The sequence below is a fragment of the Choloepus didactylus genome, chromosome 20 (assembly GCF_015220235.1).
Source record: "Choloepus didactylus isolate mChoDid1 chromosome 20, mChoDid1.pri, whole genome shotgun sequence".
In the NCBI taxonomy this organism is placed as follows: domain Eukaryota; kingdom Metazoa; phylum Chordata; class Mammalia; order Pilosa; family Megalonychidae; genus Choloepus; species Choloepus didactylus.
In genome coordinates, this window is record NC_051326.1 from 23000052 (window position 1) to 23027702 (window position 27651).

At 36.7% G+C, this 27651-nt stretch overlaps 1 protein-coding gene across 1 annotated transcript in view; it reads left to right on the top strand.

Moving 5' to 3' along the window:
- Positions 1-6481: 6481 nt before the first annotated feature.
- Positions 6482-27651, top strand: part of FNTA (farnesyltransferase, CAAX box, alpha) — a 33655-nt gene continuing 12485 nt past the window's right edge. Inside the window, exons 1-5 of the mRNA XM_037813319.1 lie at positions 6482-6728; positions 7805-7890; positions 15102-15216; positions 18290-18394; positions 25827-25953. Coding sequence (XP_037669247.1) covers positions 6520-6728; positions 7805-7890; positions 15102-15216; positions 18290-18394; positions 25827-25953 — 642 coding nt within the window. The 5' untranslated portion in view covers positions 6482-6519. The remainder of the gene's footprint in view (positions 6729-7804; positions 7891-15101; positions 15217-18289; positions 18395-25826; positions 25954-27651) is intronic.

Here is a 27651-nt window from a genome sequence, read left to right on the forward strand (position 1 = left end):
CCTCTCTGCTGGGCTGGCTGCTCTCAGATTCTCTGGTGTCTGGTCTCCGTCTATCTATGGTTGGAGTTTGGATCAGCAGAATGAGTTTCTGATAAGGGCTGCCACTGCAGTTCTCCCTTCTCCTTCCCGGAGCTGACAGCCCCTCCTCCCACGGCACTGAGCCTGGCAGGGAGGGGCGCGGGTCCCCTGGCCGCAAAAACTTACAGATTTCGCTGATCTCAGCAGTTCCACATTTTCATGAGTGTTGTACGAAGTATGCCCAAAGTCAGATTGCTCTGTGGTATCCAGTCCACGCAGTTCCTGGCTTTCTACCTACTTTCCTGGAGGAGTAACTAAAACATACAGCTCACCAGTCTGCCATCTTGCCCCGCCTTCCAGAATATCATCTTTTTATCACTTCTCGACTGTGAAGGCTTTGTCAAACCTCAAGCATCCATATATACATGAATCAGTTTGTGAGTTCTCTACTCTGTTCCATTATTTAATTGTCTATCTCAGCACCAATACCATACTCTCTTAATCTCTACAGCTAAAGTCTTAGAATTAATAGATGTTAGCAAGGTGGCTGGATATAAAAATCAATTTCATTTCTGTATACCAGAAAAAAGTAGAAAATGCAAATCTAAATCTTACAAAATATGTGAAAGTGCTTGTGCTTGTACCCCAGAAAAGGCCATGTTCTTTTAATTGATTCCTATGTGTGTGGGTTTACTGTGGGTGGGAACTTTTGATTAGGTTGTTTCAATTGAGATGTGACCCAGCCCATACAAGGTGGGTCTTAATCCTTTACTGGAGTCCTTTATGAGAGGATAAAGGACAGAAAAAGCCAGAGAGCTCAGAGAGAGAAACACCCAGATTGCTTAGAGAGACAAATACCCAGAGAAGCTTAGAGGAAAGCCCCCAGAGGAGCTGAGAGAGCCACTGAAGCCAGAAGCTGAAAGCAATGAAACCCAGGAGAGAAGGACCAGCAGTTATTAGCCATGTGCCTTGCTATCTGACAAAGGAACCTCAGATGCCAGTGGCCTTTCTTTAGAGAAGGTATCAACCTGTTGATGCCTTAATTGGACATTTTCATGGCCTTAGAAGTGTAAATTTGAGAACTAATGAATAACCATTGTAAAAGCTAATCCATTTCTGGTATATTGCATTCTGGCAGCTTTAGCAAACTGAAACAACAGTGCTCTACAGAGAAACTATAAAACTTCACTGAGATATATTTAAAAACCTAAATAGAGATATACCATATTTATGGATTGGAAGATTTATTGTAGTAGAGATGTCGGTTCTCCCAAAATTGATCTATTGATTTGATATAATCCCAATCAAGCTCTCAAGAGGATGGGATGGGGGAGGGGGCTGACAAGTGAAATTGTCAGATGGAAAGTCAGAGATGCAGGAAGTTTGCTGGTAGCAAACTCAGTTTTTGTTTATCTGAAAATATCTTTATTTTGTTTTCATTCTTGAAGAAGATTTTTGCAGGACATAAAATTCTATGTTTCAGATGTTTTACTTCAGCATTCTGTGGATTTCATTCCACCGACTTCTGCCTTTGCCTTACTTAGTAATGGGCTGCAACCAGTCACTGCCTTGCTGTCTTGTGCTGACTATCCCTTGACTGGACTGGGCCCAGGTTTGTATGCTTGGTGGCAGAATAAGGCAAACAAGAAATGGGCTCCTGATTCTGCCAACCAGGATTACCCAACTTTTATTCACCTCTCCTCTTCTCTATCCTCCCCTCTTTCTCTCTAGCTTGCAGAATCCTGGCACTAGCTCCTGGAGTGCATCCAGTGTTCTGATGATATCATTGTGCCTCATTATAGAGGAGAGAGAGGATGTTGAAAGAGGAGCTGAACCCTGGAGAGCATTGAGGAAAGTTGAAAGCTGACAGTTCAGGCACTTAACAGGATCCCAGTCACCTAAAGATGGTCAATCTTAGGGGGAAATCTTTGGAAGAGTTCAATAAAATTGGGAACATCATTTAGCTAAGTAACAGCTATGCCAAAGAAAAGCTTATATCAACAATACCAAAATTGATGATGAATTATATATTTGAAACGGGTGAATTTTGTGTTATGCAAAATACATCTCAATAAAGGTGTTAAATTAATTGATGAACAATTTGTACTACAATCACTTGGTAAGCGGTTTTATTTACACACGTGTTGTGGTTTATTTAATTTAGAGAATAAAAGGGAATATATATTTTAATTTTTATTGATTGATTGGTTGATATATTTAATGAGGATACTGGTTGTTAAATCAACCTGCCTGGGTCTCTCTCCCTAGCAGTCATTGTACCTTAAGAGTCCCAGGTAATCTGATGAAAAGCAGGCTGCACCAAGGACTGACTAGAGCAATGGTTCTCAACCTGGGCTGCAAGTTAGAATGCATGGGGAGCTTTTAAAATATGCTGATGCCAAGGCCTCATGCTAGACCAATGAAATCAGAATCTCTTTGGGTGGGGTCTAGTCACTGGAATTTTTAAAACTCTCCAGGTGATTCTAAGGTGCAGCCAGGATTAAGAAATACTGGACCAGCCCGTCTCCTTTCGCTGTGACAGGCACCAGCTGTACCTCCCCCAGCCAGGGCACTGCCCTGGCCTCTCGGCCCAGCCCCACCCTGTCCTTTATCCTCAGCTCCCAACCAGGTGACAGGCCCAGGCAGACAGCTGCTCCCCAGGAAAGGTTGGATGCTGACTTATCTCCTTTCCAGAACCCCTTCCATACTCACGCACACTCACAACCAGGCCTGCTCTTCTCCCATGGACAGGGAGGGGGAAACCAACCCCTTGTGTCTTTTGAAAAACAAAGAAAAACGTATTCAGGAACCTGACTCCAGCACTGGGGTCTCTGGCCCAGGTCAGTCTGTCTTGTCTCAAATCTAGGCATTTTGCTTCAATTCTATTTTTTCCTAAAAAAACAAAAACAAAAACCTGCACTAATTTACTTGGTTTTGTAGGGAATTTTTTTTTTTTTTATGTTTTACATTTTTTGCTGTCCGTTTGTACTGAATAATTTTGCTACATTTGTAAAATGTAAGAGTTATATATAATATATGTATATTTCTAATGTAAAAACTAATTTTTTTCAAGATTTTTTCTTAAAAAGAGGAGAGAAACAAGATATTTTTTCAGGAAACACAAACTTTAAAATAAAAAAAGAGAATTAAACCTTTTTCTCCCCTTTCCCTACCCTTTCTCTATCTACCCCTTTCCCAGGAACAAATCAAAAGGTGGATTTTCTTGTAAAGAATGTAAACCCCAGAATGACGTATTTTTCTCAATGCAGTGCTCTATAGATTCTCTAGTTTTATCCCTGGGTCTGGGAAAGTGTGCACTGAGGCAACTGTGGAGAAGAGCTTGGGGTTGCAGGGCAATGAGTTTTTTTCTTTAGTGACGGAGGAATACAATCAACCATTTTGTATTCATGAGTGCAATATTTTGGAATGGGGCATTGGTGTGTTTAGAGATTTAGTTTAAAAACAAAGCAAAAAGAATGACCAAATCTGTACAGTTTATATTGTTCCAGATTTTTTTTTAAGTTTGTATTAAAAGCATGATACATAATACCACCACCATCATCACCACCACCCCCCAAAAAAAGCAAAGAAATAGTGGACCGGAGGAAGGTAACCTCTGAAATAGGGAGGCAGTCATTTGGGTTACGTTAGGGTCAGTGTCCTTACCGTTACCCTACTCCATAATCCTATCACAAGGGCCCTCAGACCTGGCACATTTGTAAAGTGCAGGAATAATACCTACGCTGGTTTCTCTACCAGACTGTTATAAATCTCAAATTAGATCATTTTGTGTGTCCTGGCAGCCATTCATACGTCCTTATGTATATTCACCTAGATTCTATATTTCCGTCTTCCTCAGTTATAAAGACTTCTACCTTATCCCATAATTTCCTTTCTCTGACTTCCATTTTTATGTCCTTATTTTCACCACACACATTTTATACTATTACTAATATTCTCAAAGATTGATAAGAAAGCAGGAGACTTTAATATTTCCCCTCTTTCAAAGATGGTGCTCTGGGACATAATTGTAAGCACATAGCAAGGATCTGAAAGATAGTGCCAGTTCCAGAATTCACTTTCATATGGTAAGTGCTTTCTGGTGGCAGTCTGGCTCCAAGGAGGATCAGTCTTTTTACTTAGATTGTATTTTTATTTAGACAGGTTTTGTGGGAGGGCTGATGAAGTTTAGGGTACTTGTCTTGAAGCAGTGGCAGCATAATTGCTTTTCTCTTCCTACACTGACAACTTTAAACAGTATATTGTGCAATTTATAGGTATAGGCTATTGGAAGGGAATTTGGGGAAGTTCATATCAAAAGATGAGGAAGGACACAGAAGCTTATATTGTGGGTCCAAAAAAATAAATTTCCATTTAGGACTAAAATTCTGTAAGACCAGAAAGGACAAGACAGGACAAGACAAGACAAGATAAAAGGAAAGGAAAGGAAAGGACAGCACAGCACAGGACAGGACAGGAAAGGAAAGAAGGAAAGAAGAAAGAAAACAGGACCCTGGTTAAAATAAGACCAAAACAAAATGAAAAAAAAAAACAAAAAACAGAAACAAATGTGGATGTAAATCCATAGGAAAATAACTCAATGTACTACCAAACTAAAACAGGATTGAATGGTCAAAGGGACTTTTTTCTAATTTGAGCAAATAGAACTTTCACCTTGGTATCACGCTTAACTATTTTGGTTTGTGTTTTTTTTTGAGGGGGGTGCGTCTCAAATCCCCCATCCAGTTAATCATCAGCAAAGCCTATCACATCACCCTTTAAAGTATATCCAGAATCCGACTACTGCTTATCACCTCCATGACTATTAATATAGTCCAATGTTTTCCAAAATTTGTTGACCATGATCCACAGTAAGAAATATATTTTACATGACTCATTATGCCTGAATATGTATAAATAAGAAAATTTCACATATTAATTCTTTTTTTCCTAAATACAATATGCTCTGATATTTTCTATTCCATTCTATTTCATTAAAAAAAAATGCCATGGAATCAGATGCAATGTGGATGCAAGATTAGGGATAAACATCTGTGAATTCAAACTGTGCCTTGTGAAGCCTCAGTTTACCAGGCGGGGAGCTCTGCAGTGAGTTTGCCTGTTGGAGTGTTTCTTGTCAGGGCCCTCATTTGCTCATCCAGTGTGGGCTGTCCCTCAGGCCATGCTGGAGGCTGTCTGCTGACTGCACTTTCTAAAGCTGGGCAGCAAATCTTTCCTTGGAGGAGGACTGGCATATCCCCTTGTCCACCATTGGAGAACTAAATTAATTTCATGAGCCACAATTCACATGAATTATGAATCAAATGTACACACTCTAACCTATTGCCTGGACTACTGCAGTGGCTTTCAAACCGGTCTATTTTCATTCTTGCCCTCTACAATTTATTTCACACGCATTTATCAGAGTAATCCTTTAAAAATGTAATTTACATGTCCCTCCCTTGTTCGAAACCTTCCACTTATTTCCACTTAAAATCAAATTCTAAATTCTTACCATGGTCCCTGGCTACCTCTTTTACCTCATCACCTATAATTCCATCCTGTCATGCACAGGGCTCCAGTCATATCAACATCCTTGCTGAAGCCAGAACATGCTAAGCATTCATTTCTTGTTCTCTATAGCTAGCATGCATGTCCCCTTTTCAGGTCTCTACTCATATAACTCACAGAGAAGCCCTCCTGACTACCCTACCTAAAAAGGCACCTACCAACACATTTTACCCCCTCATTTGTGTTTTCACTTACAACTACTGACATGATGCAGCTATTATCTATCATGATCTTCCTCACTAGAACATAAATTCTATGACGGCAGAGACCGTGGTTTTTATTCACTGCTGCGAGCATGCCTGGCACACCACAGGTGGTCAGTAAATATTTGTTTTATGAACGAGTTTCCCTTTTCTATAACGTATACATGTACTACTTCTATAATTAAAAAATTAATTTCAAAAGCCACAAACCCTGGATTACTGAGGTTCTGCGGTATAAACTCTTAGCATCCAAAAGAATAAAAAATGTGTGCAAGAACATAAGGCCCTTAAAAGCTTAATGAGGGGCACTGAAGGTAAGTTGCGTTGAGATAGGGACCAGAGGATCTTGAGCCCTTAGATGTACGGCATCTAAGACTCCGTCAAAAAGAATAACCATCTCTCCTACGTGGGGCAAATTAATAGCCCTAAGTGTCAACTACAAGCATCTGGAAAGGCCTACCGATGGGATGAAGCAAAGGAAATCTTGAGTTACTCCTCTGCACCTTGGAGGCGTGACGTAGCCTTTCCCGTGGACACGCCCTCCAGCTCACACACCCCGCCCCCCCGGCCCCTCTGGCTCGCATCTCTATGGTAGGGAAAAAAAAAAAAAAAAAAGAGAGAGCGAGAGAAAACCGGAAGTGAGTTGCCGCATGGAGGAAGGGAGTGAGGGGCGGGGCCGTGGAGGGGCGGGGCCTTCGCCACCACCTCCGCTGCGGTCTGAGGTGAGATGGCGGCCACTGAGGGGGTCGGGGAGGCAGCGCAGGGCAGCGAGCCTGGTCAGCCGGAGCAGCCACCACCCCAGCCGCACCCACCGCCCCCACAGCAACAGCAGCTGCAGGTGGAAGAAGAGATGGCGGTCGAGGCCGGAGAAGCTGTGGCGTCCCCTATGGACGACGGGTTTCTGAGCCTGGATTCGCCCACCTATGTCCTGTACAGGTAACGCCCGCGCGACATGGCCTCCGCGCCGGGGGCTCTTCTTTGAAGGCGGGGGCTTAACGCCGGTGGCAGTCCCCGGTGCGTGCCTCGGGTCTCATTGTGTCTGGCTGAAGTTTCTGCGGTTTTGTTACCCCGCGCGCGGCCCGGGAGACGCGCTCTGCGGAGTCGGTGGCCCGTGTCCCTCGCGCGCCTTTCGGGCTTGCTGCGTCCTGGATCTAACACTGTTTTCGAGAGAAAGGGGAAAGGGTGAAAACCCGCGATGGCTCTGTGGCTGCTCTCGGGTTTGTTAAGCAACGTAGAAAATATAAAACTCTGGACAACACTTTCTTAGGCTGCCGTGATTCATGAATTTAAGAAACTTCCCGCTCTTTTCCATGTTCCCAGAAGCTCTCTTGACTGAGTGCACATTTTAAGTGCTTAATGCCTGTTACCTCATTTAATTTTCAAAACAGCTTTATGCAGTTTATTGATAATATTATCATCCCCGTTTTCTGGATAAAGAGACTGAGGCCCAGAGAGGGTTAAGTAACTTTCTCAAGGTCTCACAACTAGTAAGTGGTAGAACCTGTATTCCAATTCAGGCAGTCTGACTCCAGAGCCTATACTCTTAGTGATCACCGGGCTACCCCTCTAGTATACAATAAACTTACAGTGTTTACTTTGATTTTTAAAGTGTCAGTTCCTGGTAAATTGTTATTCAAAAAATTTTAAATGCCGACTGACTTCGAAGAGTCTTATGGATTAAGGGAAAGCTGAATCTTAGACCAATGATTTAGATTGATTTGGAAGTTAAAAGCATGTGTACTTACTGCAAAAACATTTTTTCAAAACTGTTACCTTATTAACTTTTCAATGGGAATATTATTCATTTTATCTTCATTTTACTTTAAAACTTTACTATGTAAAGCACAGTGGCAAAACTTGGCCATGAAGAATTCAACCATGATTACATTAAGATGTCTGTAGGTTACTAGTATTAATGTAAGTGTAATTGTTGACATTTTTAAAAACCTCAGAGTTCTTTTTCTTCTTATGTGTTTGAATGTAATCATTGAAAAATATATGTGTGTTTTCAGGGACAGAGCAGAATGGGCTGATATAGATCCAGTACCACAGAATGATGGCCCCAATCCAGTGGTCCAGATCATTTATAGTGAAAAATGTAAGTTGATTTTCTTTAGGAAAAGATCTGTAAGTCAAATTTAGTAACAAAGTTGAAATTCACAGTTCTAAAATGTGACAAGATAGATGACAGATTTTTGTCTAATAAAGGTCTGAATGACAAGGTAAGCTGTGTTTTTCCTTAATTTATTTTCATTATTGTCAATTTTATTTTGTCCAGAGAATGGACATATTCTAAGTATAATTAGTGAATGTTGCATTATAATTTATAATTGTCACTGTGTGATTATGCTTTAGTTTACTGTTTAATCTGCATATAAAATACAACGCAAATGAGTAATTGATTTAGTGTAAACTTTGGTTGCTATGAAGTCAGCATTTCAAATTTGTTTTGGCAATGAAATGTTAAACTCAGTTGGAATATCCATTAGTATTAAAATGAGTGGATTATTTTCTTTGACAAAATGTCATTCATAATGAATGTGAGAATGTTCTGTAAATTGAAGGTCATACAAATGTTAACCTTTCGTTCTTCTAAGAGAGAGTAAGTGAATAAAATGGAATGCTAGTTTTGTAATTATGTATGTATTTCTCTCAGTTAAGGCTTTGTTATCTAAGATCATTCCTCTTACAAAAAGCATATGTTATTTTTTTCTGATTATAAAGTAATATCAAGAAATATTTGAAAGGAAGAATAATGGTGTGAAGGCTTTGCCTTATCAAATATGAAAGTGTACTACCAAAGTAAATAATATTGTGGAACTGGTGGAGAAATAGCTAGATTATAGAGAATCTAAAAGTAAATCATCTATATGTGATAAAAAGGGCATTTCATGCCTACATCAAAAACTGAATTACTCAAACGATGTCTTCGTAGCAGTTGGTTATGCATTCGAATAAGAGCAAAGTTATATCTCTGTCTTATATCTTACATGGACATAAATTACAGATGAATTAAAGTTCTAAAACAAAATTTTTAGATGTATTAGAGGTAAATTATAGAGAATAATCTTTCATTCTGGGGATGGAGAAGTTATTAAGAATGGTGTAAAACTCATAATTGGTAAAGGAAAATATTAGAAGATAGAACTGCATAAAATTGCAAAACTTCCATACTGTAAGAGATATTATGTGCGAAGAAATAATTCTTTGAAGAAATAGAAATAACTATGAAAAGATGTTCCTCACTAGTGATGACAGAAATGTAAACCACAATGTTTTCAGATTCATAAGGTACCTAAAACAAAAATGTTGAGGAAGTTAACATATATTTCTGTTAGGGATAAGTTAGTAACTTTTTTGTGGGGTAAAAAAAATTGATATTCTAAGTTCTTGCATATATCATTAGAAATCACAAAGTAAAGGTAGACAAATTTGCTGTATCAAAATTTAAAACTTGTGCAATAGAAGATACCATGGACAAGTTAGAAGGCAACAGTTTTACCATGTAAAACAAGAAAATTGATATTCAGAATTTTATAAGGAATTCCCGCAGAAGAGTAAGGAGACAGCCAACCCCAATCAAAAAAAATAGACAAAAGACCTGAACTGGTAGTTCAGAGAAAAGGAAATTCCATTGGCTAATAAATAGGGGAAAAAGATCATTATCATTGAAAATGAAAGGTAAGCAAATTAAAATGAAATTGCCATTTTTCATCTCTCAGATTGGCAAAAATTAAAACTGTTATATCAGGACATATGAACAGATCAATTCATTTCAGATGCTAATTTTAATAAATTTAGCCATTTTGGACTGCAGTATGGTTTATAAAACTGGAAAACGCTCATATCTTAAACCTAGCAGTGCTGCTTGTATTTATATACTCTAGGTTCATTCTGGCACATGGGAGGAGAAGACTTGTACTAGGAGGTTAAGAGCACAAGACTTTGGAGCCAGACTACCTATTCAAATTCTAATTACAGCATTTACTGGCTCTGTAATCTTGGTTAAGTTATTTAACCTCAATTTGCCTCTGTGTCCTCATTTGGAAAATGTTGATAGTATTAATAACTACTTTACAGAGTAAGTGAATTACCCACGTAAACTAATAGAACAGTGTCTGAATCATAGTAAGCACCCTATGCACTAGCTATGATAATTTGCAACATTTTTTGAGAAAGCGAAATTTTGGAACCCACCTACATATCCATCTTTAGGAGAATGGATAAAGAAAATGTATCATTGTCACACAATTGAATACTATGTAACCATTAAGAGGATCTACATCTATTATAACATGAACAGATCTTAGAAACACTATTGAGTGAAAAACACAGTTTTAAAACTTTGAGTATGATGATATATTTAGTATTTTTTTAATTAAAAGAGTAACATCAAAAAAAGTATAGAAAAAGATCTTATAAATGATGTTACCAGAGTAGAACTGTATGACACAAAGAGTGAATCCTATTGTAAACTATGGACTATCTTGATACAATTACAGTAATATTATTTCATCAGTTGTAACAAAGGTACCAGACTAATACAAAATGTTAATAATAGAGAAAACTGTAGGGTTGGGGACGGGTATATGGGAATTCTGTACTCTGCAAGATTTGTCTATAAACCTAAAACTGCTTGTTCTGGTTTGCTAGAGCTGCCTCTATGTAAAATACCAGAAATGGGTTGGCTTTTTATAAAGGGGATTTTTTTAGAATACAGATTTACAGTTATAAGGCTATAAAAGTGTTCAATCTTCTTGACCAAAAGGGGGTTGTGAAAGGTAATGAAATAAGCTTCAGTGGCAGAGAGATTCCAAAAGGAGCCAAGAGGTCACTCTGGTGGGCACTCTTACTCACAATACAGACAACCCTTTTTAGGTTCTAAAGAATTGGGGTAGCTGGTGGTAGATACCTGAAACTATCAAACTACAACCCAGAACCCATGAATCTCGAAGACAATTGTATAAAAATGTAGCTTTTGAGGGGTGACAGTGGGATTGTGAAAGCCATAAGGACCACACTCCCCTTTGTCTAGTTTATGGATGGATGAGTAGAAAAAAAGGGAAAACAAACAAACAGACAAAGGTACCCAGTGTTCTTTTTTACTTTAATTGCTCTTTTTCACTTTAATTATTATTATTGTTATTTTTGTGTGTGTGCTAATGAAGGTGTCAGGGATTGATTTAGGTGATGAACATACAACTATGTAATGGTACTGTGAACAGTCGAATGTACAATTTGTTTTGTATGACTGCGTGGTATGTGAATATATCTCAATAAAATGAAGATTTAAAAAAAAAAGTGTTCAAACTAAGACATTAACAAGATGATACCTTTGCTGAAGAAAGACTGATGGCATCTGGAACACCTGTCAGCTGGGAAGGCACGTGGCTGGCATCTGCAGTCCTTTGTTCTCCAAAATGTCTCTAGGCTTCTGTCTCTCTTAGCTTCTTCTTCTCAGCTCTTTGTGCATCCTTCCTTGTTCTCCCATGACATTTCTCTTTCAGTGTCTGGGAGTCCTCTCTTAGCTTCTTCAGGGCAAATGCTGGGCTTCATCTCTTAGCTTAGCATCTCCAAACGTCTTTCTGTCTGCATCTCCAAGCATCTGTGTTGGCTCTTAGCATCTCTCCAAAATGTCTCTCAAAGGACTCCAGTGTTCTAATTAAGACTTACCTGGAATGGGTGGGGTCACACCACCATGGAAACAACCTAATCAAAAGGTCCCACCTTAATCAAAAGACTAATAAGTCTGCTCCCACAGATTGCATTAAAGAACATGACTTTTTTTTAAATCTAATGAATGTAACATTCTATTTATATAACTCCTAATTATTGTATGATCTTTGTCAGTTTGAAATATATAGTCCTGTATTAGTTAGGGTTCTCTAGGAAAACAGAAGCAACAAGAGATATCTATGAATATAAGATTTTATAAAAGTGTCTCACGCAACTGTGGGTATGCACAAATTCAAATTCTGTAGGGCAGGCAGCAAACTGGCAATTCCAATGAAGGTGTTTGATGAACTCCTCAGGCAGCGAATTGGCAACTCCGTTGCAGGTGTTCCATGAACTCCTCAGGAAATGCTTTGCTGGCTAGCTGAAGAAGAATTGAAGGTCCTCTCTCTGTCTTGTGTAAAAGTCTTTACTGATGGGATTAAATCCAGCTGACTGAATTCTCTCATTGTGGAAGACACGTCCTTCATTGATGTGATCAGTCACAGCTGCAGCCACTTTGACCGATGATTTAATAAACCAGCCTTCTGATTTATTAACCAGCCACGAATTTCCTTGCAGTAATGGTTAGGCCAGTGCTTACTTGACCAGATACCTGGACACCATCACCTGGCCAAGTTGACACATGAACCTAGACATTACAAGTCCTAAGACAGAGTATTCTGTTTACACTTACAGCATTCTGTTCTGCAGAAAAGTAGCATTGACTTGTAAAAAAAATATATATATATATAAGTTTTCATTGAAACATTATTTGCCATAGTGAACCATTAGAAACAACCAAATTTCCATCAATAAGTAAATTATGCCTATCTCCTCTATGGAATATTTTAAAAAATGATACAGATGTGTATACACTAGCATGGAGGGACATACTATTGAGAGGGAAATAGCAAAATGAGGAGCAGTATGAATAATGTTCTAATTTTGTTAAAAAAACAACAAAAGCACATATGAATGTTAGAAAAATATTTGGAAGGCACTTAGCAGACCAGTGATTTGGAGAGTGGTATTGGGGTAGGAGAGACTTCATGTACTTTTGTCTTATTTACAGTGTTTATATAGAGCATGTATTTTTTAAATTAACATTTTTTAAAGTAATACATGCTCATTGTAGAAAATTTTGAAGATATGTCAAATTTGAAAGAAGAAAAGTTTCATCATCCAGAAATAACCGCTGTTAAAATTTGATGTATAGCCTTGCACTCTTCTGCAAATATGTTTCAGCAGACTTGGTATTATACTATATATGAATGCATGTGGTGGTGTTTTATCTATATGTTTGTGTGTGTATATATAATGTAATATATATTACATTGTATATAAAGTTAACATGTTATGAGCATTTTATTATAAATTTTAATTATTCAGAAGTTTGGTTTTTGTTGACTGCATAATGTTCCCTTGTTGATAGCCACTCATGTTTCTAAATTTTCCTCTAGTATAAATTTAATTCACATTTTTAAAGATTATATTTAGAAGCAGGTGACCTTTGTATAGCTCAGAAATTGTAAAGAGTTATAATTGTTCATGTTCTGACCTGATAAATTCACTTCTGGAGTTACAGTCTAAGGAAATTATATACACACACACAGAAATACATATACACCTAGAGTACATTTATTATATAATATGTATAATTTTAAAAATTTAAAGTAAAGTGGGAAGCTTAAAGCAATGATTTTTATAAAACAAAATAGAAAATTGCCACATTTCATGTAGTAGCAGAATGGTTAGGCAGACTAGAGTATATTGATACTGTTTTCATGCATATTGACCTGTTAAAAGTTGTAAAATATCAGTAACTGGAAAATGATACTGTAACATTGCATGTTTACATTGATTTTTTAACTCTGGAAAAAGGGAGTATTTAAAGTATGGTGGCTGTTCTTTTTGATAGTCTATCTTGGAACATTTTTTGTCCTCTACATTAATTTGTGCTGTGTTTTAGGGATATTTCAACTGCTGTACATACTCTTTCATTGTGATTAGCAGCATCAGACTAGATCTGTGTTTAAATTCTGTCTTTGTTAATATCTCTAAGCATCATTTCCTCTTATGGAAAATGAGAAGGAAACATGGTACTGTTTGCTAAAGTCTAAGCTTCTTAATAAATATTTAAGAACACCAGTAATCAGTGGAAAATTAAAATGATTTATATTGCGTGAAAAGTTGCTTAAATTTACTCACAATTAAAGAAATGCAAATAGAAACAACCATAGATACGATTTTTCACTTAAGAGATTGGCAAAGATCAGAAGTTTTGATACTGTGTTGGTGTGGATGTAAAACATTGATCAGAAATGTACTTTGATCAGACTTCTTCATAGGATAATTTAGCAATCTCTGTCAATCAACATTGCATATAAAAACCTTGATCCAGTAATTCCACTTGTAGGGGTTTATCCTACAGATAAATTTGCATGTGCACAAGACAGCTAAAGAATGAAAACAATTCATTTATGTTTATTTATGGGGAATGGATTAAATAAAATTAGAATACCCATACAGTAAGGTACTGCACAGCTGTTTCAAAAATGAGGTAAATCTTGTAACAGGGAGTGTGGTTGAAAGTATGTCTTCTTCCTGTCTTTGTTCCCCAGACTGGTATATTTGTAAATAAGCCTATCTTTTTAACTTGGCGGATAGCATATTGCTCTTCACCTTTCTTTTTTTACTTAACATGTCTTGCAGTTATTTCGGATCAGTAAAATAATGTTCTTTACTAATGGAAATTTCAGTTGTGTTCTATTTCTCTTTTTAATTTTTTCTGTAACCAAATGCTCCAGTAAACATCCTTGGATGATTTGGGTACATATGAGAGTATATTTGTAAGAAAACTTCCTGGAACTGGAATTTGATGTGTTAATGACTATGTAAATTTTAATTTAACATATATTATCAAATGGTTTTCCTTAGAGGTTTAAACAGTTTTTACTGCCTTTAATAATGTGTGAGTGAAAAAGGAAGGTCTAGAATATTGAGTGTGATGTGATCTCATTTATATAAAAAAATGGGAGGATGAAATTTAGCCATATACTTGTATATGTATTGAATATATTTGGAAGGATACATCAGAGTCAGTGAACAGTGGTTGCTTCTGGGGAGGAGAGCTGCAAATTTAATGGGAGGAAACATAGGTTTTGGTGGGGAACATTTTTGTACTGTTTGAATTTTCTACCTGTGTACATATTTTTCAGTTTAAAAACTGATCAAAATAAAATGCAAAAAAACCCCATCATTTATATTTGAATATGTGTACTCATAATTTTACTTTACTATGTAAGGTCTTTGGGAAATTTTGAGTCTGGCATTAACTTACATACATGCAAGTGGTGAGTGTGGTTATACGTTATCTAGTCTAACCTTTGTGGCTGTAACAGTATAGCATTACTAAGGTGGCAAAGATGTTCACACTATCATTTAACTTATTATTTTGCCTGTTATAAATGATGTGTGTACAATAAAATATCTTTCCTCATAGGGCATAACAATATTTTATTTTATAGTACCAGTGTTAAATGAGAATGATAATGCAATTTTAAATGAAAATGCAATTTTGTGCTTTGTTTTCAGTTAGAGATGTTTATGATTATTTCCGTGCTGTTCTGCAGCGTGATGAGAGAAGTGAGCGAGCTTTTAAGTTAACCCGGGATGCCATTGAGTTAAATGCAGCCAATTATACAGTGTGGTAAGTAATAGACATCATTAATATCCTCTGTTTAATTGTCTCCTGTTTTAGTTTGGATGGTTTTTATTTCTCTTAATTGAACCTTGGTTTTAATTTTTATCAAAGTAATAATTTAAAAATTATCAGGTTAAAAATCAGTGGCTGAATGAAAATGACAATCTCAGCCCATTCCTTCCCACCACCAGAGTCCCACTCTCCAGAGACAACTCTTTGCTGTTGTTTTTGAATTAACCTCTGTATTTCTAAATAATGTGCTTCATTGTTTTTTGTTGTTGTCTTTCATTTTAGGCATTCTCTATTCTTTCTATGGAAGACACAGATTTCACTCTCCACTGTTTTATCTCTGTCACCATTTTTTAATTAAATCATTAATCACTGTATGGTTCACACTGAGCTGCATTCCACAGATTGTCTGTTTGGTTTAATTTTCTTCATATCTGTAACTAATTTATCCTCTAGACTCTGTGATATAGATGTAAAATGCTTCTTTTTACTGTTGAACACAACACATAATCTTCCTTTTCTTTTTTTTTCTTTTTTGCCCCCTTCAGGTTGGGGTGCTGACATTTGGTGTTCAGTGATCTCTGTTCACCATTATCATGGGGATCCTGTTCAACTCTTTCATGCAATGGATCCCTGTTTTCCAGATCCCATGTCTTTTCTCTTTCTTGATTTACTCCCTCATATTGATAGAGCACATCTCTGAGTAGAAGAAAGCTTATAAAAGGATATGTGCAAGGTAAATTTTGAGATTTTGTACATTTAAAAGTGTCTTTAGTCCCCCCAGATTTGAGTAATAGAATTCCAGATTGGAAATAATTTTCCTTCTGAATTTTAAAACTTTTTCAGTTTTTTTTTCCAGCCTCTATTGTTCAGGTTGAGATGATTCCCCTTCTTTTTCTCTTTAAGATCTGGGAAATTTGTAAAAGTTCGTGTGATAATTTCTTCCCTTTCCTCTCTCCTCTCCATCTAGAGTGCCTGTTATTTACATATTACACTTCTAGACTCTCTCTTATTTTCATTTCGTTGTCTTTTTATTTACTTTTGGACTATATCCTCGGTTTTGTCTTTCAACATTTATTTTTAAAATTTCTGTAATCAGTTTTAATTCCCAAGAACTCTTTCTTGTTCTCTGAATATTCTTTTTTTTGTGGCATCTTGTTTCATATTTCATGGATGTGGTATTTTGTCATCTCTGTTTATGTCTTTTGTAGATACGGGGTCTCTTGTAGATGTTGGGTTTCATGTATCTGTTTTTCTCAAATGATTGGTAATCCTTGGCTCTCCTTTCATATTTGTAATTAAGGGAGACAGACCCATTTAGAAGCTCTTTGTGTCTGTGTGCAGGCAGAGCTTGTCAACTGGAGGGCTTCACTGTAAAGTTATTGAGTGGGGATATGACTGTTTTTTGTGAAGTCTTCATGTGTTAGTATTTTTACGTCTTTTCTCATGACTTACTTGTTTCTTCAAAGAGGACAGTCTAAATTATTGCATGAGGGGGTGTACATTTGGTTCCCAAACTTCTGGGGGTCAGATGGTGAAGATGGTTGGTGGTGGGGCATGTATCTCACTATTTAGTTTGTCTGCATTTTTAATTTCCTTGTTCCAGTCCTTTCCCTCACCCTGCCTTCCACTATGCCTATGTCTCTTTCTGCTTCAGAACTTTTCCAGCAAATAAAGCCACTTTTCTTCTGCCCAGGTTAGGAGGTATTACCACTTTTCTGCTCAGGGTGGGGGAAAAGAATCTTGGAAGCTGAGGACTCTTTCTATACACTATGCACTTTATACTGTTTTCAGCTCTACCCTTGACTCTCAGCTTTGGAGATACCAGTTCCCTATGATTTCAGAACTATTTGTAGTTCCTTCTCTGATGGCAGTTAAGTTTTAAGTGCTTTCTGTTTTGCCAAGTCAGTTAAAACTTGTCTATCTGCTTATCATTTCCCATAAATTTGTTGACCTCTTCCGGTTTGCTGTGGTCTCCCACTCCCCCCGCATTTCCCTTTGTCCTTGTGGACTTATACCATTATTTATTCCTTTATTATCCTTTTAGTGGGGTTTTATTAGGGAGTGAGAGTAAATTCATTTATTCAATCTACCATGTTTAATTGGAATTCTCCAGTTAATAGTATAATATTCCAGTTGATTATGATATTCTATTCCATCCAGTTGATGATATGATAGTCCATTATTTTGTGTCTTTTATATGCACTTTCTTTGCTTTTAAGACATACCTGATGAACCAACTTAGACTTAGCACCAACATAGCATGATCAACTTAGAATGCATTTCAAAATTTGCTAAATAAGTTTATTTGCTGTTTTTTTTTTAAAGCACTATATACCTGAAATCTTTACCTATATAAGCCAAGCTGCTTGTTTTGATGTGCTCTATGAAGCCTAATTTTCTTTAAATTAATAATGAGAGAAGTATTGTTATTTCTCCTATTTAGCATTTCTTTTTAAAAGATAATTCAAAAAATAGCTATTGAACTGTTCGTCTATTATTATTTATTGAATTGGAAATTTTTTGAAGTTTTAAAGTGAAAATAGATCAGAATAAACCATGTTTTCAGGAGAAAAAATGTTAAAGATTTGATTCCACCTGTGAGGAAATTAAAGAGAAACTTGTTTCATTTATAAGTAGTATTTTTGTGATGGTTTAAAAGTAAAGTATTTTGATAACATTTGTAATGTAGTTAATTTATTATATGAATAATTTTACATGAACAAGCTATACCACATACAGAAAGACATATCTTTGATTCTCTTACTATAGGACACTCCTGTAACCAAAATGTCACCAGAAAATAATCATTTTGTTGGTTGTCTTTCATTTAAAATTTACTTGTCATCTCTCTCACATTTGTTACCTCTCACTATTTTTACTTCAAAAATGCTTGATTCTTCCAGTCACCAGCATTTCCAGTCACAAGAAGTTAAATTGCCAAATGATTGGGTTACATAGACTACCAAAAAGAAATTTGTTTAACTATGTTGTTGTAGCTTTGTTTGATACTGTTCCTAGGCAAGTTATTTGGTGTAATAAGACTTCTGATGCTTGATGTTTGCTATAGGCATTTTCGGAGAGTTCTCTTAAAGTCACTTCAAAAGGATCTACATGAGGAAATGAACTACATCACTGCAATAATTGAGGAACAGCCCAAAAACTATCAAGTTTGGTAAGATAAAGATAGGAATGAAATAAGTCACTGTGCTAATAATACTTAAAAGTGGGTGATGGGATTATAGGAACTTTTTGTGCTTTTTTTTTTTTTTTTTTTTAATAATTTTAGTGCTTTACATTGCAGTTAATATCTATTTCATAAGGTTGTTCGGATTAAATGAGATGATTTTATATTTAGTGCTTAAAATGGTGCCTGACCCACAATTCACAAATAAATGTCAGCTGCTATTATTATTTAAAGTTTCAACATGATCATTTAATACTTGCTAGAGTAAAAAAAATTTTTTTGAATAAAAAAGTAATGTTTTCTGTTCAGTGTGTATTAAATGACTTTATGGTAGTTGATCTTTTATTTATTTGTTTAATAGGAAAAATTTTATTGATGCTGGTGATACAAAGATGAACCAGCAACTAGAAGTCTAGAAGGGAAAGCAACTAATTAAACCAGTTATTTTACAGAGCAATGTGAAAAGTATAATTGTTCTAGTTTGCTAATGCTGCCAGAATGCAAAACACCAGAAATGGATTGGCCTTTATAAAGCCAATTTGGTTACAAAGTTACCGTGTTAAGGCCATAAAGTGTCCAAGGTAACACATCAACAATCCAGTACCTTCACTGGAGGATGGCCAGTGGTGTCCAGAAAACCTCTGTTAGCTGGGATGGCACGTGGCTGGATTCAAAATGGCTTTCTCCCAGGATGTTTCTCTTCAGGCTTCAGCTTCTCTCCAAAATGTCACTCTCAGTTGCTCTTGGGGTGTTTGTCCCCTCTTAGCTTCTCCAGAGCAAAAGTCTGCCCTCAAAGGCCATCTCCAAAATGTCTCTGCAAGCTGAAGCTCCTCTCTCAGCTCCTGTGCACTCCTTAAAGTGTCCCTCTTGGCTGTGTCAGCTTGCTCCTGTCTGATCTTATATAGTGCTCCAGTAATTCAATTCAGACCCACCCTGAATGGACAGGCCACCACCTCCATGGAAATTATCCAGTCAGAGTCATCACCTACAGTTGGGTGGGGCACATCTCCATGGAAACACTCAAACAATTACAATCTAATTAACACTGATAGGTCTGTCCACACAAGACCACATCAAAGACAATGGCGTTTTGGGGGACATAATACATTCAAACTGGCACAATAATGGTAGAGTTTTTCACAGGATTTATTCTAGAAAGTAAGCCCCTAAATTAGCATGAACCTGGGTATGGAGATAGTGAAGATTATTATGAGCATGCATGGCAGAAAATAATAGGGGAAAAAAAAAGTGTGGAGCAGGGGGACAGAACAAATAGGAAAGAAACAAAGGGGATGCTGTATGAAGTATTTGAACAGCACCCAATATATAGTGAGCACTCCCTGAATAGAAACTGCTTTTGCTTCTGTTATTGAGGTGGTGGTGGTGGTGGTGGTGAAGTAGAAGAGGCATCCTGGAGTACCACCAAGAGGTCTCTCAGCTTTCTCTATTACTGGCTCCCTGCCCATGATACAGGAGTTGCCACCATTTTATGCTTTTCAAACACAATGACCTACACACACACTACCCTAATTTTATGCCTGAGATTTAAGAAAGACTTCTGATAAGAAGGAATTCAGGCAAAGAAAATATTCTGGGCAGAGACATGAGAGTGTGGTGCACTCGGGGAACTGCATATAATTCCATGTGATTAGAGTATCGAGTACATTCAGCGAGTCTTGTAAATAAGAGTAGTCTTGTAGGCAAGATCATAAAGGACCTCAGGATTACCAATAAGGGATTTGGGCTTGATTTTAGTGGCTGTGGAGAGCTATGACAAATTTTATTTCAGGAAGTAACATAATTAGATTTGTGTCCTAGAAGGTTTACCCTGATAGCAGTGTGGAGGATGGGCTGGAATAGGTTCACAATCCTGGAGGCTGATAGGCCATTATGTCAGTATAGGGTAGAAGAGATGATGCCTCAGATGTGGTAGGGGGAGGAGAGACAGAAGGATAAAGATACTTTTATATAAAATCCATAGCTTCCAAATCTAGACATCACACCATTTTTAGCATTTGATTAGATCTAACTGTGGCTAAAGAGAAGTGACTTGTTTTTTTGGACACTGCAGATACTGTCATTATCTATCACCCACTGTTATGAAAAACAAACCACTCAAAGCAGATGCTGTTGAAAGCCCAGCAATTTCTAATTGCAGTAAATTTTACATTGCCCACTCTGCTTCTTGCTGTTATAACCAGTATAGTATAAATAATGAAAATCCTATCTTCCAATTAATTGATCACTTTTTATTAAATTCTCACTATGAAAATTCACGTTGTAACATAAACCCATGTATTTAATAGCATTTAAATCATAGACTATCAGAGAAAACACTTGGTTCTGTCTTCCTAGAAATCAGTTTGACTTACTAGAGGACGTTTTTAACCTTTTCCTAAATCATAGAATTTACCAGGACCCTGGACAATTAAGATGCTGCTAGTAACAACCAGTAAGAACTGGCAGAAACATCTTTCTCAAAGCTACTAGTAATGGTTAAAGGGCTGCAGGAACAGGTTGAGTGCTGAATCAAGAAAGAGGCTACTTAAAAGCAGTAGATCTCTTGGCATCCTGGCTGGCCCCTCCCCCACCAGCTCTGTACAGAGTTGGTCTGTACATGAATGCATCCCCTGTCCCAGAGGGAGCAGAGTGACTCTCATGCACATGCTAGGAGCATCTGTGTCTGGTCCAGTCTGTCCAGTGGGGCCTGAGGGACTCTTCTCCCAGAACTTGCCCTGTGATAAGAAGGCAGCTCACAGAGCCCTCCTGCAGAACCCTGTGGGATAACAGTCAAGTGGCTGCCTGGGGCAAGGGATTGCTGGCTGCAGGACATGGGAGTGTAGTGCCTGGTACTGTGAGGAAACGTTCCTGTCCATGTAAATAAGGGAATTCCTAGGGCCAAACATGCATGTCTAACATAACAGCTGAGAAGAAAGAACCAGGGAGACACCTACACTTCGGCTTAGAGTTGTTTGAACTCTTTGTGTGGATAAACTTTGAAGGAGAGCCGTCTCACAGGTTAATCTGCATACTGGGAAAGGTGTCTTTCATTTTTTCCTTTCCTTTTTTCTTAAATTTTTTTTTAATTTAAAAGAATTTTTATTAGCTCCTGGCATTCAAGGAAAGTTCTGTCATAACATTAGCTGGATACAAGCTAAAGGAGGAGAAACCTCAGTGTGTAAAGTCCAGCAATAATATGCTAAAATATAAAAATTTCGAGATTTCAACAAAAGATCACAATGTGTTACCAAAAAAAACCCTACCAAAAACGGGAAGTGATGGCCCAGACAAAGGAGAAGATAGAAGCATTTGAAACCATCAGTGAGGAGGCTCAGACCTGGGACAGTCTGGATAAAGACATTAAAAAAAAAAAAAAAGGTCCTAAAAATACTCAAAAGAGCTAAAAACATTGACAAACAAAGGAAATCAGGAGAGCAATACATGAACAGAAAGAGAATATCATTAGAGAAGTAGAAACTGAAAAGGAACCAAATGGAGCTGAAGACCACAGTAACAGAAATTAAGAAGTCCCTGCGCAGACACATCCCAGAGTAATTTGGGCAGAAGATAAAAATACATACGAAGGGCCCCCCTGAGGAGCTGGGGGAAACGTGGAAGTGTTGGGCTTCCTCATCTGGATTGTTGCTGAAGTTCTCACAAACATTGAGGACTGACGGTTTGGTATGCCGGGCCCTCTATCTTGGGGCTTGCCCTTATGAGGCTTGTTGCTGCAAAGGAGAGACTAGACCTGCTTGTAATTGTGCTTTAGAGTCTCCCCGAGTACCTCTTTGTTGCTCAGATGTTGCGCTCTCTCTCTAACTAAGCCACCTTGGCAGGTGAACTCACTGTCCTCCCACTGCGAGGGACCTGAGTTGCAGGGGTGAAATCTCCCTGCCAATGCAGGATATGACTCTCAAGGATGAATCTGGACTGGGCATCGTGGGATTGAGAACATCTTCTTGACCAAAAGGGGGATGTGAAATGAAACAAAATAAAGCTTCAGTGGCTGAGAGATTTCAAATGGAGTTGAGAAGTCACTCTGGTGGACATTCTTACACACTATATAGATAACCCTTTTTAGGTTCTAATGTATTGGAATAGCTAGAAGTAAATACCTGCAACTATCAAACTTCAACCCAGTAGTCTTGACTCTTGAAGATGATTTTATAACAATGTAGCTTACAGTATGATTGTGAAAACTTTGTGGATCACACTCCATTTATCCAGGGTATGGATGGATGAGTAGAGAAATGGGGAAGAAAACTAAATGAAAATAGGGTGGGATGGGGGGGAAGATGATTTAGGTGTTCTTTTTTACTTTTATTTTTATTCTTATTTCTGGTGTAGGGAAAATGTTCAAAAATAAGACTGGGGTGATGAATGCATAACTATAAGATGGTACTGTGAACAGATGATTGTGCACCATGGATGATTGTATGGTATGTGAATATATCTCAATAAAACTGAATTTAATAAAAAAAGAAAAAAGTCCCCGCTCAATAGCAAATTAGAACTGGCAGAAGAAAGAATCAATGAACTTGAAGATAAGACAATTGAAATTCAATCTGAGGAGCAAAGGAAGAAAGAATGAAAAGTTAACAGAGCCTGAGCAACCTGTGAGACACCATCAAATGCACCAATAGACACATTGTGAGAATTCCAGAAGAAGGAAGAGACAGTATTCCAAAAAATAATGGCTGAAAAGCTCCCAAATTTAACACAAGACATGAACATACAAATCCAAGATGCTCAAAGAACTCCAAAGAAGATAAACACAAATAGACCACATCAAATCATGTTATAATCAAACTGTCTGATGCCAAAGATAAAGAGAGAATTCTGAAAACCACAACAGAGAATCAATGTGTCACATACAAGGGAGCCTCAACAAGATGATATGCTGATTTCTCAATGTAAACCATGGAAATAAGAAGGCTGATTTAAAGTGCTGAAACAAAATATTTCCCCGCAAGAATTGTACATCCAGAAAAATTGTCTTTCAAAAATGAGGAATGATTAAGATTTTTCAGTTTGCTAATATTTCACTGGAGAAAGCCCATTGGCATCTGGAAAACCTCTGTTAGCTGGAAAGGCATGTGGCTGGCATCTGCTTGCTCCCAGGTTGCGTTCCAAAAATGGTGTTCTCCAAAATGTCTGCGTCAGATTCTAACGTCCTTACTATTATATTGTATTGTATGACATGTTATTTTTCTTTTTATCATTTTTTTATTGCTAAAAAAAAAACACAATTTTTCGTGTAGTAATCAAAAAAAAAAAAGTCTGTCTCAGCTGTAGCTCCTCTAAAATGTCATTCTTAGTTGCTCTAGGTTCCTTCTGTTTGTCAGCTCTTTTATATGGCTCCAGTGATTTAATTAAGACCCATCCTGAATGGGTGGGGTAACACCTCCATGGAAATTATCCAATCAGTGGTCTTGCCTACAATTGATTGAGTCACATCTCCATGGAAACCATCTAAGGATTCCAACCTAATCAACACTAATATGTCGGCCCCCACAAAATTGCATCAAAGAACATGGCATTTTGGGAGACATAATACATCCAAACTAGCACAAAGACTATTCCAGAGAAAAGCTGAGGGACTTTTTTTTATCATCACCATACTGGCCCTGTAGAAGATGCTAAAGGGAGCTCTGTATCTTGAAAGGAAAGGACCTTGACAAGTGACTGAAGCCAGATGAAGAAATTAAGATTTCTGTTAAGATAACAACATGGGTAAATATAAAACCAGTGCTATTGTATTTTTTGGTTTGTTATTTCAGTTTTTACTTTCTGTGGGATCTAAAAGACAAATGCGCAGAGTATAATGATAAATCAGTGTTTGGGAACAGAGGAATAGACAGTTAATGCAGTGATGTAGGGTTTCTGTTTGGGGTGAAGGGAGAGTCCTAGTAATGGATGGTGGTGAGGGTATTGCAACATTGTGAATGTGATTAATACCACTGAAGGGCATGCTTGGGAGGTGTTGGGATGGGAAGATTTATGTTGTATATATGGTTTCAAAATTTAAAAAAAAGGGAAACTAAAGGTATAAAGACAATTAAATACAGTATACCATACTGGATGAGATCTAAGAAAAGAGGAGAAAAGGCTCAAAAGGACATTATTAGGATGTAAGGAAAAATTGGAATATAGAATATAAGCTTTGCATCAATATTAAAGTTCTTGAACTTGATAACTGCACTTAAGGTGATTATGTAAGTGAATATCCTTGTTTGTCGGAATGATATGTGCATCTCTTCAGGAGGTAGAAGTAGATGGGTGGATGGAGGGAAGGTGGGAGGAAGGAAGGGAGAGAGAAAGAAAGCTTATTGCAAAGGTGGCAAAATACTAAAATTAGTAGATCTGTGTATCTGAAAGGATGGGGATATGTTGGAGTTCTATATGGGGTTTGTATTATTTCTGCAACTGTCCTGTAAATTTGAAATTATTTTAAAATAAAAAGTTAAAAAAATGCTACTGGTATTCACTGAGTTGGAAGATTGCTGAAATAAATTATTTAGAGACTTTTCCCCTTGGTAGTATCTTGCCTTAATTATTTTGTAAGATGAATTTTTTAATTTTCCTGTAATGTAGAATAGGTCATTCATTAAACATTAAATTCTTCCCCCTTTCACCCCTGCTCACTTTTGTTATAATGAGTACTATAGTCTAATAGTTTTTTTAAAAACAGCTTTATTGAGATAACATGTCAAATATCATACAATCCACCCATTTAAAGTGTACACTGCAACTATCACCACTGTCAATTTTAGAACATTTTCCACTAATAGATTTTTATAAATATTTTAGCCATGAGAATCATGAAAATGGGACCCAGCAGAAAACTCTTACAGGCATTTTCCTAGTACAGAAACGCCTCTTTTAACAAACTTGCAACTTGTCATAGCTACTTTCCAGAGTAGAAGCAAATTTAGTTCTGTCAATGAACTGATAAAATACGAAGTTGCTTGTATGATGACACTTTGGGAAAATTAACAGCCTGTTTATATAAGTAGTAGAGAAGCTTCTATACTTTATAAAATAGTATCACATTTCCTCTACTCTCATGAAGCCATCTGGTAATATTTCAAAATTCCTTGGCAGAATTTTGTGGCTGTCAGAAGATTACTGTGTTTCCAGATTTAGCTTGAGATAAATCTTTAAGCTTAAGTGTCTGATGTCATTTTGCACTCAGAACATTTTTTTATGTTTAACAATTCTTAGTATTTTGAAATCCGTTTGTTTTTTCTTAGTGTTTCTTTTGTATTACCTTTTCTCTCCAGTGGAGTCTTAAGAATTAAAGATGAATTTCTAATTCTGAATGTCCATTCATATCACTTAGAGCAGTAGAAAACATGCAGCTGACATTTTAGTTCTTGGGTAAGCTTAAAACAGAATTTCTTTCTTCTCTGGGCTCTAGGCACCATAGGCGAGTCTTAGTGGAATGGCTGAAAGATCCATCTCAGGAGCTTGAGTTCATTGCTGATATTCTTAACCAGGATGCAAAGAATTACCATGCCTGGCAGCATCGACAATGGGTTATCCAGGTAGTATCTTTCTTGTTCCATTTTTTTTGGGGTGTTCATTTTTTTAACTGAATTAAAAAATTAAAATTACTATTAAATTCTAAGTGTACTTCTGAACTAACACCCATATAGATGATTACATGCAGTTTACTGTGAATAAGAATTATTAGGATACTTAATTAAAACCCGATATCCTTCATGTTGGTTAACCTTTATAATCTTGGATATGTTGGTAAGTAACTCCATATTAATGCAGAATAATGGAAAATTTTTAATATTTTTTAGATTAATTTTACATCACGTATTTGCTAGCAAATTGAGAAAAAGAAATATTTGAAAATTTTTAATGCAGCTGTATTGGTTTAACAAGGGCGTATTAACATTTCTAAGGTTTTTGTATAAATAGGCTTTGGAGTATGATTTTACAGTTACAGTTATCTATTTTCTACTCGTGTTAAAATTTTATGCTAAAATCTGAATACAAGAGGACAGTTGTAACTCCCACTCTGGGCATTTTACTTACTGTAGCAAACAATTCTAGTATTGTTTCCTATGAATTTTTTCTATAAGTGCTACTTTCTGCACTATGCATTATACCGAGAGTGTTTCACCAAAACATTGCTTCCCTAAAATTTTCAACTTTTTGAAAGGTTTTCAATATTTTTATTTTTTATGACAACTTTAATCATTTAAAAATACACATAATATGTATAAACCTAGATACCTATCACATCTTAAGAAATTGAACATTACAGATATATATGAAAAGTGCTCCCCTGCTTCTTCCTGAAGTTACTTATAAAAGATTTCCATGAATTTGTATTATTTTTGTAACTGTCCTCTTAAGTTTGAAAGTATTTCAAAATAAAATGTAAAATTTAAGAAAAAAAGTTCAAAATGGCAAAATGTAAGATACATATATATATATTACCACAATAAAATTAAAATATGTATGTATGTATATTTAAAAAAAAAGATTTCTATGAGAAAGGATTCCAAAATATCCCTCAGTTGTGTTTTAGCAAATGAGGTACACATAATTTTCTTCCTGTTTTCACATTTGATATATTATAGTTTCATATATTTCCAACATAACTCAGTTTCTAAAAGATAAGACTCACTTTCAACTGTAATGGTCAGTAAATGAGTTCTGAAAACTGAGGAGAATCTATGAGTTTTAATATAGTAAATAATAAAGGAAGGAAATTAACTTGTCTCAAGATTGAAAGTGGAAATTATATATATTCTTAAATTCATGTACATCAGTGGTTTGCAACCAGGGTGATTGTGTCTCCCAGGGACATTTGGCAATGTCTGGATGTATTTTTGTATGTCACAGCCGGGATATGGTGCTACCAGGGGCATTCACTATCTAGTTCATAGAGGCCTAGGATGCTACTAAACATCCTAAAATGTACAAGACAGTCCCCCACAAAAGAGAATTATCTGTCCGAAATGTCAGTAGTGCATGGACTGAGAAACCCTGGTGTATGTCAGTGGAACCTGTGTCTCTGTTCCCATATTGAAAGCCATTCTTTTAATATTTCAGTTCTTTCCAATGAAGATTTAATGAATTCAGTATACTCTTTGATTACTTAAAATGGGAATAATTGACATGTTCTTAAAAAGTGTTTTAGGACATACGTATTATAAATGTGAAGAGAATTTTAGTTTTAAACACTGTTTTAAATAATTAATTTTGAACATTCTTGAATACCT